General features: G+C 31.6%; 1 protein-coding gene across 9 annotated transcripts in view; it reads right to left on the reverse strand.

The window, feature by feature from the left end:
* LOC142325087 (solute carrier family 25 member 45-like) overlaps positions 1-14,693 on the reverse strand; it is a 74,280-nt gene that overhangs the window by 8,845 nt on the left and 50,742 nt on the right. For 3 of the 9 annotated variants that reach the window (XM_075366422.1, XM_075366421.1, XM_075366423.1), the window contains exon 6: positions 10,554-10,907. The exons of 3 other annotated variants lie outside the window; for them this stretch is intronic. In XM_075366422.1, the coding sequence (XP_075222537.1) occupies positions 10,588-10,907 (320 nt within the window). In that variant the 3' untranslated portion in view covers positions 10,554-10,587. Of the gene's footprint in view, positions 1-10,549; positions 10,908-14,693 lie in introns of those variants that run through there. 3 more of the 9 variants (XM_075366414.1, XM_075366413.1, XM_075366418.1) reach the window with 3 other exon arrangements.

Consider the following 14,693-nt stretch of genomic DNA (forward strand, 5'->3'; position numbering starts at 1 on the left):
GGTAACATGAACAATTGATGCAACAATTACACTGTCCTCCTTTGCAGAAATCTTATCCAAACTACTCCCATTCTTCAAGGAATAATAACCTTACAAATTTATTAAAGACAAATTTTTATCATGTATTACTTAATTATTTCTTATAAGGTATATATGGAATCGTGTAAAATGAAACATACTTACTCACTTAAATTTTTCATACTAATGATAAAGTATTCATTATATTAGTAATTAATAACAATAGTTTTAGGCTCAATACCATCTTCTACATTTGATTTCTGACAAAATAGATAGAAAAAGTTCATGATAAATTCTTTTTTTTTGTCGTCAGTCATTTGACTGGTTTGATGCAGCTCTCCAAGATTCCCTATCTAGTGCTAGTCGTTTCATTTCAGTATACCCCCTACATCCTACATCCCTAACAATTTGTTTTACATATTCCAAACGTGGCCTGCCACGTTTGGAATATGTAAAAAATAAAAAAAATTTAATAGAGATAAATTCATATCTCTATTAAATTACTTGCACCTTGTTAAACTTTTTTTATGCTGCTATAATAGTTTTTCAAAATGTTGACCTCTAGTGCAGTAGAAGGTTCCAGGTTAAAATTCAAAAATGGCATTGCACTTTATTAAACATGAGAAAAATTTTCATATATCATTTTTTTATGTAGAGAAATTCATTATTCACTATTTCTCAATGAACAATTAATAATCTTTAAATGCTTAATTTTTTTTTTTTTTTTGTCTTCAGTCATTTGACTGGTTTGATGCAGCTCTCCAAGATTCCCTATCTAGTGCTAGTCGTTTCATTTCAGTATACCCTCTACATCCTACATCCCCAACAATTTGTTTTACATACTCCAAACGTGGCCTGCCTACACAATTTTTCCCTTCTACCTGTCCTTCCAATATTAAAGCGACTATTCCAGGATGCCTTAGTATGTGGCCTATAAGTCTGTCTCTTCTTTTAACTATATTTTTCCAAATGCTTCTTTCTTCATCTATTTGCCGCAATACCTCTTCATTTGTCACTTTATCCACCCATCTGATTTTTAACATTCTCCTATAGCACCACATTTCAAAAGCCTCTAATCTTTTCTTCTCAGATACTCCGATTGTCCAAGTTTCACTTCCATATAAAGCGACACTCCAAACATACACTTTCAAAAATCTTTTCCTGACATTTAAATTAATTTTTGATGTAAACAAATTATATTTCTTACTGAAGGCTCGTTTAGCTTGTGCTATTCGGCATTTTATATCGCTCCTGCTTCGTCCATCTTTAGTAATTTTACTTCCCAAATAACAAAATTCTTCTACCTCCATTATCTTTTCTCCTCCTATTTTCACATTCAGCGGTCCATCTTTGTTATTTCTACTACATTTCATTACTTTTGTTTTGTTCTTGTTTATTTTCATGTGATAGTTCTTGCGTAGGACTTCATCTATGCCGTTCATTGTTTCTTCTAAATCCTTTTTACTCTCGGCTAGAATTACTATATCATCAGCAAATCGTAGCATCTTTATCTTTTCACCTTGTACTGTTACTCCGAATCTAAATTGTTCTTTAACATCATTAACTGCTAGTTCCATGTAAAGATTAAAAAGTAACGGAGATAGGGAACATCCTTGTCGGACTCCCTTTCTTATTAGGGCTTCTTTCTTATGTTCTTCAATTGTTATTGTTGCTGTTTGGTTCCTGTACATGTTAGCAATTGTTCTTCTATCTCTGTATTTGAACCCTAATTTTTTTAAAATGCTGAACATTTTATTCCAGTCTACGTTATCGAAAGCCTTTTCTAGGTCTATAAACGCCAAGTATGTTGGTTTGTTTTTCTTTAATCTTCCTTCTACTATTAATCTGAGGCCTAAAATTGCTTCCCTTGTCCCTATACTTTTCCTGAAACCAAATTGGTCTTCTCCTAACACTTCTTCCACTCTCCTCTCAATTCTTCTGTATAAAATTCTAGTTAAGATTTTTGATGCATGACTAGTTAAACTAATTGTTCTGTATTCTTCACATTTATCTGCCCCTGCTTTCTTTGGTATCATAACTATAACACTTTTTTTGAAGTCTGATGGAAATTCCCCATTTTCATAAATATTACACACCAGTTTGTATAATCTATCAATCGCTTCCTCACCTGCACTGCGCAGTAATTCTACAGGTATTCCGTCTATTCCAGGAGCCTTTCTGCCATTTAAATCTTTTAATGCTCTCTTAAATTCAGACCTCAGTATTGTTTCTCCCATTTCATCCTCCTCAACTTCCTCTTCTTCCTCTATAACACCATTTTCTAATTCATTTCCTCCGTATAACTCTTCAATATATTCCACCCATCTATCGACTTTACCTTTCGTATTATATATTGGTGTACCATCTTTGTTTAACACATTATTAGATTTTAATTTATGTACCCCAAAATTTTCCTTAACTTTCCTGTATGCTCCGTCTATTTTACCAATGTTCATTTCTCTTTCCACTTCTGAACACTTTTCTTTAATCCACTCTTCTTTCACCAGTTTGCACTTCCTGTTTATAGCATTTCTTAATTTCCGATAGTTCCTTTTACTTTCTTCATCACTAGCATTCTTATATTTTCTACGTTCATCCATCAGCTGCAATATATCGTCTGAAACCCAAGGTTTTCTACCGGTTCTCTTTATTCCGCCTAAGTTTGCTTCTGCTGATTTAAGAATTTCCTTTTTAACATTCTCCCATTCTTCTTCTACATTTTCTACCTTATCTTTTTTACTCAGACCTCTTGCGATGTCCTCCTCAAAAATCTTCTTTACCTCCTCTTCTTCAAGCTTCTCTAAATTCCACCGATTCATCTGACACCTTTTCTTCAGGTTTTTAAACCCCAATCTACATTTCATTATCACCAAATTATGGTCGCTATCAATGTCTGCTCCAGGGTAAGTTTTGCAGTCAACGAGTTGATTTCTAAATCTTTGCTTAACCATGATATAATCTATCTGATACCTTCCAGTATCGCCTGGCTTTTTCCAAGTGTATATTCTTCTATTATGATTTTTAAATTGGGTGTTGGCAATTACTAAATTATACTTCGTGCAAAATTCTATAAGTCGGTCCCCTCTTTCATTCCTTTTGCCCAGCCCGTATTCACCCACTATATTTCCTTCCTTGCCTTTTCCAATGCTTGCATTCCAATCTCCAACTATTATTAAATTTTCATCTCCTTTTACGTGTTTAATTGCTTCATCAATCTCTTCGTATACACACTCTACCTCATCATCATCATAGGCGCTTGTAGGCATATAGACGTTAACAATCGTTGTCGGTTTAGGTTTTGATTTTATCCTTATTACAATGATTCTATCGCTATGCATTTTGAAATACTCCACTCTCCTCCCTATCTTCTTGTTCATCACGAAACCTACTCCTGCCTGCCCATTATTTGACGCTGAGTTAATTACTCTAAAATCACCTGACCAAAAGTCGCCTTCCTCTTCCCACCGAACCTCACTAATTCCTACTATATCCACATTTGTTCTACCCATTTCCCTTTTTAAATTTTCTAGCCTACCAACCTTTTTCAAGCTTCTAACATTCCACGCTCCGACTCGTAGAATGTTATTTTTTAATTTTCTGGTGACCCCTTCCTTAGTAGTCCCCACCCGGAGATCCGAACGGGGGACTATTTTACCTCCGGAATATTTTACCAAGGAAGGCGCCTCCATTATTGCTATGTGAAAATGCAGAGAGCCACATTTTCTTGGAAAAAAAGCAGCTGTAGTTTTCCATTGCTTTCAGCTGCGCAGTACTCAGAGGACTGAGTGATGTTGATACGGCCGTTTAAGTCGTCCTGACTCATGCCCCTAACAACTACTGAAAGAGCTGCTGCCCTCTTTCAGGAATCATTCCTTAGTCTGGCTCTCAACAGATACCTCTCCGATATGGTTGCACCTTCGGTCCAGCTACTCTGTATCCCTGAACACTCAAGCCCCCTCACCAACGGCAAGGTCTCATGATTCATAGAGGAGGTAAAATAAAAGGAGGAAAATAAAATAATAGGAGGTAAAATAAAAGGAGTAATAAAAGGAGGTAAATGCTTAAATAATTTTGAAATTCTAGATATGTAATAATAATTTGTAATTTTTTTATATAAATTTCAGTAATTTTTCCTATTATTAAATAAAATATTTTAAGTAAAAAAATGACATAATGCTTGTGGAGGCAGTTGAATGCTTCAACTGCTCCCCTCAAGCATAAATTACTACTAATAATACGCCTTCTCTGGTAGTTAAAAACAAAAATGGTTGCATTTGGAAGAATCAGTTTTTTTTATACAGCTGTAAAGCAAAAAAAAATCCTTTCCTACATTAATAGCTTTTACCTAAAACCACTGTATACTATAATGTGACAAATTGTCTGAAATACATAATTCAATAGTATTGCAACAAAAATCCTGACGTCACATTTCTATATTGTTTATTCAGTAGGCAGAAGGTCCTCTATAACTCTGGATTGATTTTTCTAAAAATCAAACAAATTTGCATGAATCAATCATGTACAACAATCACTGATTCAAAATACTACTTTCAATTTAAATAAGAAAAAATTGCACTTTCAGTGTAATTTTTTCAATAATGAATAGAACTATGAGGATGAGTACTAAAAATCACCTACCCATAGTTTATCAAAACCTAAAATCCTGCAGTACACTCACTTCATTTAAACGATTATAAACTTAAACCATTACTGAAATGAAAATTAATTCTTAATTCAAATAGTACAGAACTATTAACAATGAATAATTTTCTTAGAAAGTCTAATTCTTCATTTCATATTTGCTGTTAAAAGTTATGAATAACAAACTTTATAAATTGATTTTTTTTTTTAATTGATCATGATAAGTATTGTTCTTCATGTGATGACTTGACAGTCACAAATATTCAATGACCTGATCATTGAATTTCAACTACACTTAGGCTAAAAAATTAAAATACCTAAGTTCAAGCTGTTATAGTTTTGTAAGAAATCACATATATAATTACTATTCTTTCCTATACTATTTTACTAATTAGTTTAAACAACAAAATTTATTATCCAGATGTAATATTACCTAATGATAAATTATTAGGATTGCTAGCTTACTCTAAGATCTTTATCATCAGATTATACTATTGTGGTCTGTACTTTATTATCTAGCAAACAAATAATAAATCTGTAATAATTCATTTAAATTTATTTTCTGTATTTTTTATTTTTTTATTTTATAAAACCACTTTAATTTTACAGACTACATTTTTTAATTTCTGTTTTAAAACTGTTTGTTTGCTTGAAATAAATCTTTATGAAATTAATCTTAAGTATAAATCTTTTTGATTGTGAAATTTATCCAAGTATGAGTTGGAATTGAGTTATATTTGTAAGAGGTGAGATAAGTGAAAAGAAACAGGTGAATTTGATATATTTATGTACTTAAATAGCTAGCTGTCTAAACAATCATGGATTTCCTTCATCACATGCAACTACTTTAAACTATCCAGAACTGTTTTTAGATGTTTATGATTAATACACTTAGTAATCTTAACCACTTGGTTAATCCAAATGGGGTTACATCATTCAAGAAAAAACAACCCATTGAGCAGTGCTATCTCAGGAAAGATACCATAGCAAGAACTATCAATCATCCCAAAAAGGACAAGTATATGATTGTAATTATTTTATTTTAGTGTTAATACAATTTATCACAAACATTTTTATTACATTTATTTTAAACTGAATGTTTCTTTTGTTTACCACAAACCCTCTCCAAAACAAATAATTTATCTACATCAAGCCTAATTTATTAATACTATTACACGAATGTCCAAGCAGTTCCCATACTCTCCCTGCAATTAATATGTTGCCATTTTGAAAGTCACGCTATATTCAAAAAGAAATAATTTCTTAACTACGGTTGGTAAACCGTAGTTAGTCACATAGGACATACACCACCTCCACTCAGTCTTTTTTTATTTGCAAAGCCATGATTGATGTGGACAGATTTGGTTACAGTACTGAGAAGCGGTTGATTACAAGTGTTGGGTACATGACCAAATACACCCAGGGGAAACAATGCCACAAATAATGAATTCATTTTGTGAACATGAACACTTGCCTTGTAAAGTAACAATATTTGCTTTATGGACATTGGGAGAAACATGCACTTGCTTACAGCAGTGTTAAACATAATGGATGAAAGAAAAAGTGAGTGCAAAATGTCCCACCATTGCAAGACTGATTGTGTAGTTTTCAATTACATAAAAGTATAATTTCCTAATGAATATGCTACTTACAACAATTCACAAGCCAGAAGTGTAGGGTAAGGAGAATCATCATTTTATGTGCAAGTTGGAAAGGAATCAACCTCATACCACATAATGGCATTGTAATACTTGTATGGACACCTTTTTTTTTTTGAGTATCTGATTGGTAATTCTTATTTTCAAATGTTTGGAAGATGGTTAATACTGTAACTTAAAGAGGATACAGCAAGACCAGGCTCTAGCTCATTTTAATCTTGGGTGTGTGATTTCCTAGAACAGTTTTTCTGGCTGCTGAATTGCAGTGTTTCACAAGTATCACCAGCCCCACTGGAATTGCCACCATAAGTATTCAACAACTTGCTGTGGAGAATAATCAAGTGCTAGTACCTCAGTGTGGGCCAACATTGAAGAATTGTGGAGGAAATCTTTCAAACCATAACTCTGGAGATGCTTTGCAGTATGTCGAAGAAGGATGTGGAGATGCTTGACTCTCTGCAGTTAGATCAATGATGAACAAACAGATTCATGGGATAAATAATTTGAAAGTATAATGTATATAAATGTGTTAAATCTGCAATATATATTAATCTATGGGTATAAGTACTTCATGATGTATAACAAATTTTAAATACTAGGTAACTTTTATAACAATAATACTTATTTTATAATTATGAATTTCCCGTTAAGAACAATAACATGTGACATTAAAAGAAGTCATTACAAAAATGAGAGTAAAACGCTGAAATTTGATGATTGGTAAGAAAAAAAATCCTTATTTTAATACAATATTTTTGGAATCATTTTGTTGAAGATATGGAGCTTGAAAATCGATATAAAAAAAGAGCACAATAAATACTTTACTTCAGGATTTAATGTGTAAGGTTCCTTTGAGATACACACCTGTAGTAATAATTTTGGAAGTTTTCATTTATATGTGTATGTATTGATATAGAGCTTGAAAATCGATATAAAAAAAGGGCACAATAAATACTTTTTTCTAATTTATATTAACATTCACTGCATATTTTCTTATTATTTAAATAAGTTGTAGTAAAAAACATATGTAGAAGAAAACAAGCATTAAATCAGGTAATGATTTTTTTTCAAGTTTTTATAAATTTTTAATAGCTCAAATTCAGGTGTTTTAAAAAGTACATCTCTGAAGAAAATCAATCATTATCTGTTAGATAATGCTTTACACAGTCTCTGATGTATGTTAGGTTCATAAACATAAGAGTTGTAGGTGGCCTGAGTTGAATCACAAGTCGCTCCCACACCTAGCATAATCATTCTAAAAAATAAAAATAACCCCAGGCCAGGCTTACTAGAGAAAATTGAAATTAAAAGATTGATTTCTTCATTGCCTTCTTCACTGAGCTGAGTATATAACTCCCCAAATCAGCATACCAAATTGAAATATACCTGTTGCTTATCTCACAAAAAAAAACCACCTTCATTCTATTTCATATAGGAACTGTTTATACAATTAGATCATTATTTTCAAAGAAAATAACTCTCACTGGTGCATCATGTATGTCAAGCTATGAATCATAGTCATAAGAAAGGATGAAACAGATTGTGCAAATTAACACATTAAAATACTGCTTTCTGATGTGAAACAATGTATTTATACACTTCCTCAATCTATTGGGGACGACTGCTACTTACAAACTATGCAAATGCTGGCAAAAGTAAACAGTAAAATTTTATTTGATGAATGTAAGGAACCCTTATTACCATATATTATTAGATCTTGACTGTTTGTTTGTAAAAGACTGTATAAAAAATGTTCTCATCTTAAACAACTAAAATTTTATAAAAACCTGATTGGATGTTAATTTTGCATGAAGGCATTCAAGAGTTGTTAGTATACATATTATGTAAAAAAAACTATACATGCAGCATGCAGTTTATTTTGATTTAGTTTACTTTTTTTTTAATAAAAATAATATGGTTAACAAGTACTATGTACATAAATAACATTTACATTCCATAACATTTTCAAGCATAGTAGCAACATGCTTCTAAGAATGTCACTGCAAAGTAAGTTAACAGTTATGCATAGACCCCTAATTATAAAGATAATATTTTTTTCTGTTTAGCCTCTGGAACCATCGCAAGATATTATTTCAGAGAATGAATGAGGATGATATGTATGAATGTAAATAAAGTGTAGTTTTGTACAGCCTCAGACCATTCCTGAGATGTGTTGTTAATTTTTAAACCCAACCACCAAAGAACGCCAGTATCTATTATGTAGTAAATCCAAATCCATATAAAAGTAACTGCCTTTACTAGGAATTAAACCTTAGAACTCTGATTTCAAAATCAGCTGATTAGTGGTGACAAGTTTACCACAAGACCAACCTGATGGGTAAGACAAATTGTTTAATTGTTATGACAATTGTTATGTAAGTAAATAAGTTATCATAAAGTAGAAAAAAAATTTCAATATAAATAACAAAGAATGATAAATCACCAAAGAATAGAGTCTATGGTTCAGTGTATAAATGATCTATGATGGTATTTTTAACATTTATTAATAATATTAATGTTGTTGACAGCTGGTGATACTAATTAGCAAAACAATTAATTTTCTTAATAGCTAACATAAATAAATTTATACCCAGCAGATGTGTTTTTAGTAACATTATTATATTTTTAACAGTTTTTATAATAATTTTCTGTAACATTCTGCACAGCTGTTTTGTACTATTGTTCCCATTAATGTTGTTATTGGGTACTTTTTAAGTCAGGAAGACACATTTTTGGACATTGTAAGCTCACTTGCTTTGTTTACATCTTTTCACACAGTATATTGGTACTGTGTGTGTATATATAAAATAAATAAACAACCTTATGACCTTCCTGTGGGCTGTGCAACTTCTTGTATGGTACCAGACATCTTTGTATAATGAAAAAAAAAATCAAGCAACATACAAATAGCAAAAACATTTATAAAATAAAATACTGGCTCAGAAACATTGATGACATCACATTATTCTATGGCCATAGCACCCAACTAAGGTTTCGTATAAGTTTTCCATTTTTAAAACAATGATTCTATACATTAATGTGCATGAGGATCATGCAGAACTTGAATATTGTAAAATATTTAGCAGACCCAAAAGGATAAAACACTCGTTCACTAAACTGTACAAAAAGTACATCAAACATTATATAAATTATATATTTTATAAACACATTTAAAAACCTGGATACAATGTAATTTGTTCCAGCAAAAAATTTACATTGGACAAACAAAATGCAATTTCAAACATGAACTGATAAAATTACTCTAACAGTAATACAGAACCAACATAACATAGGAAAATAACAAACACAACATTAACAATTTAGAAATCTACATTTTCTCAAAAACTGGACCACAAATTAATGTACTTGAACACCATAAAACTCTTCAAACACAGCTGAGTATATTTGAACACAGTACATCAAATACATTGAAGTACGTGAACTATATTCAAAATATATGTCTTTCTGAAAAACCCACCACATACACTTCAGTTAGAAAGCACAATGCAAAACAGCTCTGCAACTAACATGGAAGATAATTGCAATAATAAATAAAATTATGATGAAGAAAACACACATTCAGACTAAATTTGGTTCAGTTAGTAATTAAAAACAATTTTTTTTTTTTATTCTGTGTTTTATCTTAGAAATTATACTACCTTATTATATTATCAGGTTATATAAACCTCATAGAATGAATTTTCTTGAATTAGCTCAATCAGTCTTCAGAATATATTGTTAACTAAATTTAAAAAATATATGAAAGTAAAACAGTAACATAGATATTGAAATCCATTATAAGTAACAGTATTGTAACTGGTTTGTACAAGGATTGTGCAGTATCATAATACAAATATTTTTACAGGGTTTCCATCAAATTTTATGATTTGTTTTTCTGACTGATTTAGTAAAAATTTCCTCACTGAAAATTTTATAATATTGCTGTTAACGCCGCAAAATATATAGATTTTTTTTTCAGCCTTCATCATCCCCATAGCTGCCCAACTCAAGCCTTTTTTTATTATTTATTATTAAATCCATTTTAAAAGTTTATTCTTTAAGGATTTTTTAAAATATAAATTAGGCTTTTTTTTTGTGATAAATTGTTTCAATAAATTACACTGCAAAGTACAAAAAAACTAATAATATTTATTAAATTACTTACATAAAGATAAACATCATGGTAATAACACAGATAAGAAATAAAAACTAACTAAAAATAAACTAAGATTGCTAAAAGTTTTTTACAAAAACTAACCTACATTATTTTTCAAAGTAAACAAAAAATATTTAATAACTTGGTATGCATAGAAATGTTAAGAAACACAGATTTCAATTTTACAAAGAATATGATCACAACTTGAAGGAAAACTAAAATCACTGTGATTAAAAGTAATACAGATAATAAAACTAGAACAGAACATCTCATTTTGAACAGAAAACAAACATTATTACATTTACTTGAAAAATATTTTGTCATTATTAATCTAACATATTTGTAGAATGCCATCGAAGTATGTGCAAGGCCAGGCATGATTAATGACAAAAGAACATTTAGTAGCTCCAAGCTGGGAATTTTGACACTGTAAACTATCAAGAAACATAATTTTAAAAGTTTCATCAATATCTTCACATGAACTTAAGAATAGCTTAATTTGTACAACATTGAAAACCCACATAATCTTCGCCTTAGAACATTGCCTTTATAACAAAAAGAAAGTAATTGTGTTGTCATTTTGTGTAAATGAAGTTGAGGATTCAAATTTATCATTGCTAGTGAAATGCTGTTACTCTGGCCAGAAGATCCATACACAGATATATCACAACCACTGTTGATCAAAGTTTGTAGGGAAGATCCTTCTATAAGTTTTTACAGGATTTGGGGGATGGTATGCTTCAAGCTCATTTATAAGGGCAACAGGTGCTCGGGTGCTCACCAACCATGCCAACTTGAAACAATATCTGTTTCGGTTCTGTTTGGCAACTGATGAGCTGTGCTTCTGCGGGAAGGTCCAGTCAAATGAACACTTCATGTTTGACTGCCCCTCTTGGGAGGGGGACCAGAGACCGAGCCACCCTGGAACTTAGAGGTCAAGGGGAAAATTGGCCACTCACAAGCGGCAAGTCAATGTGGCAAGAGCTGCATTGTTGGACCGTGTATGAGTTCCTAGATGCAGTTGCTTTGTTCAACCGACATCTGTAGTTTACTTATGGGAAAGACTCTAACCGCATTGCCATGGGAAACTAACCCGAGTATGGCTGACCACCTGCCAATTATTAAGGATCCAAGCTTTATAAAATAGTAGACAGGTACTTGCTGACATTCAACGATCTAGGCGTGGCAGCAAATTGCTGACTAGAGAAAATAAATTTTCTTATGGATGTCATATATATTTTTAGTAATTGACGGGGTGTGCCTACCCATTTTAGTAAATACATGACAAGTGAGCGAGTGGTTGGGATACGTAAGTTGGTGGTGTATGGCACTTTGCTTAGTCCGCTCACACTGTTAGGTATGCTATTTAGGACACTGGTCGGTAAACTGCTTTGAGGCTCAATAGCCGTTTGTGTCTTATGCTTTAGGGCGACTGAATAGGGTGGTGGCGGGAGAAATGCCAAGCAAACCAATACCGAGTTGAAGTACCACTTGGAGATAAAAAGGTTTTCAGTGAAGGCTGAGAATTTCGTAATTACTTAATTATGCTGTTTTCCTTTAATCTGCAAAGTCACTGCCTTTCAGCCCATATTGCCCAATCAAAAATGTTTTTTACACACATCACAAAAAGTGTCTCTACTTCTTCTCAACCGACTAAATTCTGGGTGTAAGTTTACATCTAACCTTTTGTCATTAAACAGAATTTTTTTAGATGTCATTTAAAAGCAATTAATTTCCTAAAATACAAAAAAAAATATTTATGGTAGTTTGAAAGAAATTCCAAGAAAACAGTTAACAACCTTTAAATTTTAAATAGTAACTTTTTATTAAAATTTCACCAGTGAAAAAATTAACTGAAATTTGGAATATTCTTCCATTAATATAAAATAATAATTGGGGAATGTAAGTAAGAACAGGAGATGTTAATGGCTGCTTGAGGCACATATGTGGATTGTGCTGGGCGATGGGATCCCATTTTCCGACACCAGGAAAGTATATTAAATATATTTTAGCATTACTTAAAAAATACTTTAATAATTAACATTATTAAACTTAATTTGGTAACAAAAATGCAATTCTATGAATTTTTTTGCAATTTTTCCTGATCTTTTCTAAAAATTCCTGTCCTGGCTAAATTTTCTGACATTTCCTGCCATGTTTTACCAGAGGTTTAAAAACTGTAATTTCCTTTTAATTATTGGAAGAAATTTTAACTTGATGAATTTCTATTGAATACACAGTGAAACAAATACCTGATATGCACTTGGCTTTCTAGATATTTATAGTTTTGTTTCTCCTGATTTCCGAAGTAAATGAAATCACCTTATTAATGTAAAGTGGAGTGTTGAGAATGAGAAGAAATGAGCGTTTATAGTACAAAGATGATGCACAAAATTTCAGAGCGAGTGGTATATATTCAAGCCTTACATTCTATAAGGTAGACAAAGTACAATGTATGCAATATTAAATCGTTTAAGCAACAAAGAACATGATGAAACAGCTAACAACTTTGTTTAATCTATACTAACAACTTCATAGTTATAATATCCTGTTTCACAAAAAACACATGTGTATCATTATGTTACAGTTGTGAAAGTTATCAGATTATGGACAATGATTATTTTGAATATCTTTGAATGTGCTTATATATAGCATATAAAGGGGGGTAATGATCAGAGTAGGAGATGGTACAGCTAGGTCACAGAGGGTCACTCACTTGATAATCCTTGCATTGAACAGCAGTCTCATTCTATATAATTTCAAACAGTATTTTTTAATATTAGTAGCTTTGCCAGTTTTGTGCTGAACATTATTATTTTTAGTTTTTAGTTTGTGCTAAAACATTCTTTCTTTCTTTAGATGTGTCTGTTTATTGGGTGGGACAAGAGGCGTGCATGCGCTGACTCTAAAAGAATTGGATAAATGCACGTTAATGCAAGTATTCAAATATACTATTAAAAAAAATCCAAGAATATTATGAATGAGGAGTACCTAATGTCCTTTTGGTTTTAAAAACAGGAATATTACATAGTGTGAACAATGAAAACACTGAATTGAAACCAGCTTCATCCCAAAGATTACTCTACATTTAGTTTTATGGCCCAACATTACAATGAAAAATTATTTCCCACTTTAATTCTAGCAGAAAAAAGTACGGTAATTAAAATGGTATATAAAAAGAAGGCAGCTAAAATGTTTAAGAACATTCCACATTTGCTGAAAGTGTTCAGCTTTGAACTATACAAACTATAATTTGATAAATTTTACTCTGATGAAATTTTGAGATAAGGTAACACAACATGATCAGATTGCCTCTGTTCCACATAGAACCCAATCCAATTTTGGTGAACTAATTTGGATGAAAGTAAAAATGGCATAGCGGCATTAATGCTGATAGTATTAGTATGAAAGACAGGGATGAGCAGAAATTTAGTAAAATGATGAATGAATATTAGAAGAACTGTTTAGAAAATTTACAGAAAATAAAAGATGAATATCTTGAGTTAAAAAATAGTCTACTGATTTGCATCCTAGCAGCAGAATATAATTATTTATAGAAATTAAATATCATATACGAGGTCTGTAAATAAAGTAATGAGACTGGTTCAGAAATACTTTTTATTTACAATCCAACTATACATGGACTCTATCACCTTCAAAATAGTTCCTTTGGGAAGCCGTGCAACGCTTCAAATGGTTTTCCCACTCTTCATAGCAGTGTTGGAACTCAGAAACGGGAATATACTTCAGATGGTCAGTTACATTTTTTTTTGTTTTCTGCTGTTCCAAAATAGTGTCCTTGAGGTGCTTTTTTAAAGTTGGGAACAGGAAAAAGTTGCAAGGACTCAAGTCAGGTGAATAAGGTGGTTGAGGAACTACAGGAATATTTTTCTTTACCAAAAACTAATTAATTGAGAGTGCAGTGTGACAAGGTGCATTGTCATGATGCAGCACCCAGTTGTCTTTGATGGCTGATTTCAATTTTGAAAAAGTTTCAGTAGCATTCTCAAAGAGTTCAACAAAAAAACTTGATTGCACAACGTTGCTCATAATTACTATCACTCATTTTTGTAACGTACCACAAAAATTTGTTTCACGAAAAGTTTGTTTATGTCTCACATGGCAACAGTAGATTAAAAATATTAATACCTATCAGCTGTTAATTTAGCCATATGTTTACTAGTAACTTTACAGTGTTGCCACTTTAGCGGCCAAAAAAA

The sequence above is a fragment of the Lycorma delicatula genome, chromosome 5 (assembly GCF_047948215.1).
Source record: "Lycorma delicatula isolate Av1 chromosome 5, ASM4794821v1, whole genome shotgun sequence".
Taxonomy (NCBI): domain Eukaryota; kingdom Metazoa; phylum Arthropoda; class Insecta; order Hemiptera; family Fulgoridae; genus Lycorma; species Lycorma delicatula.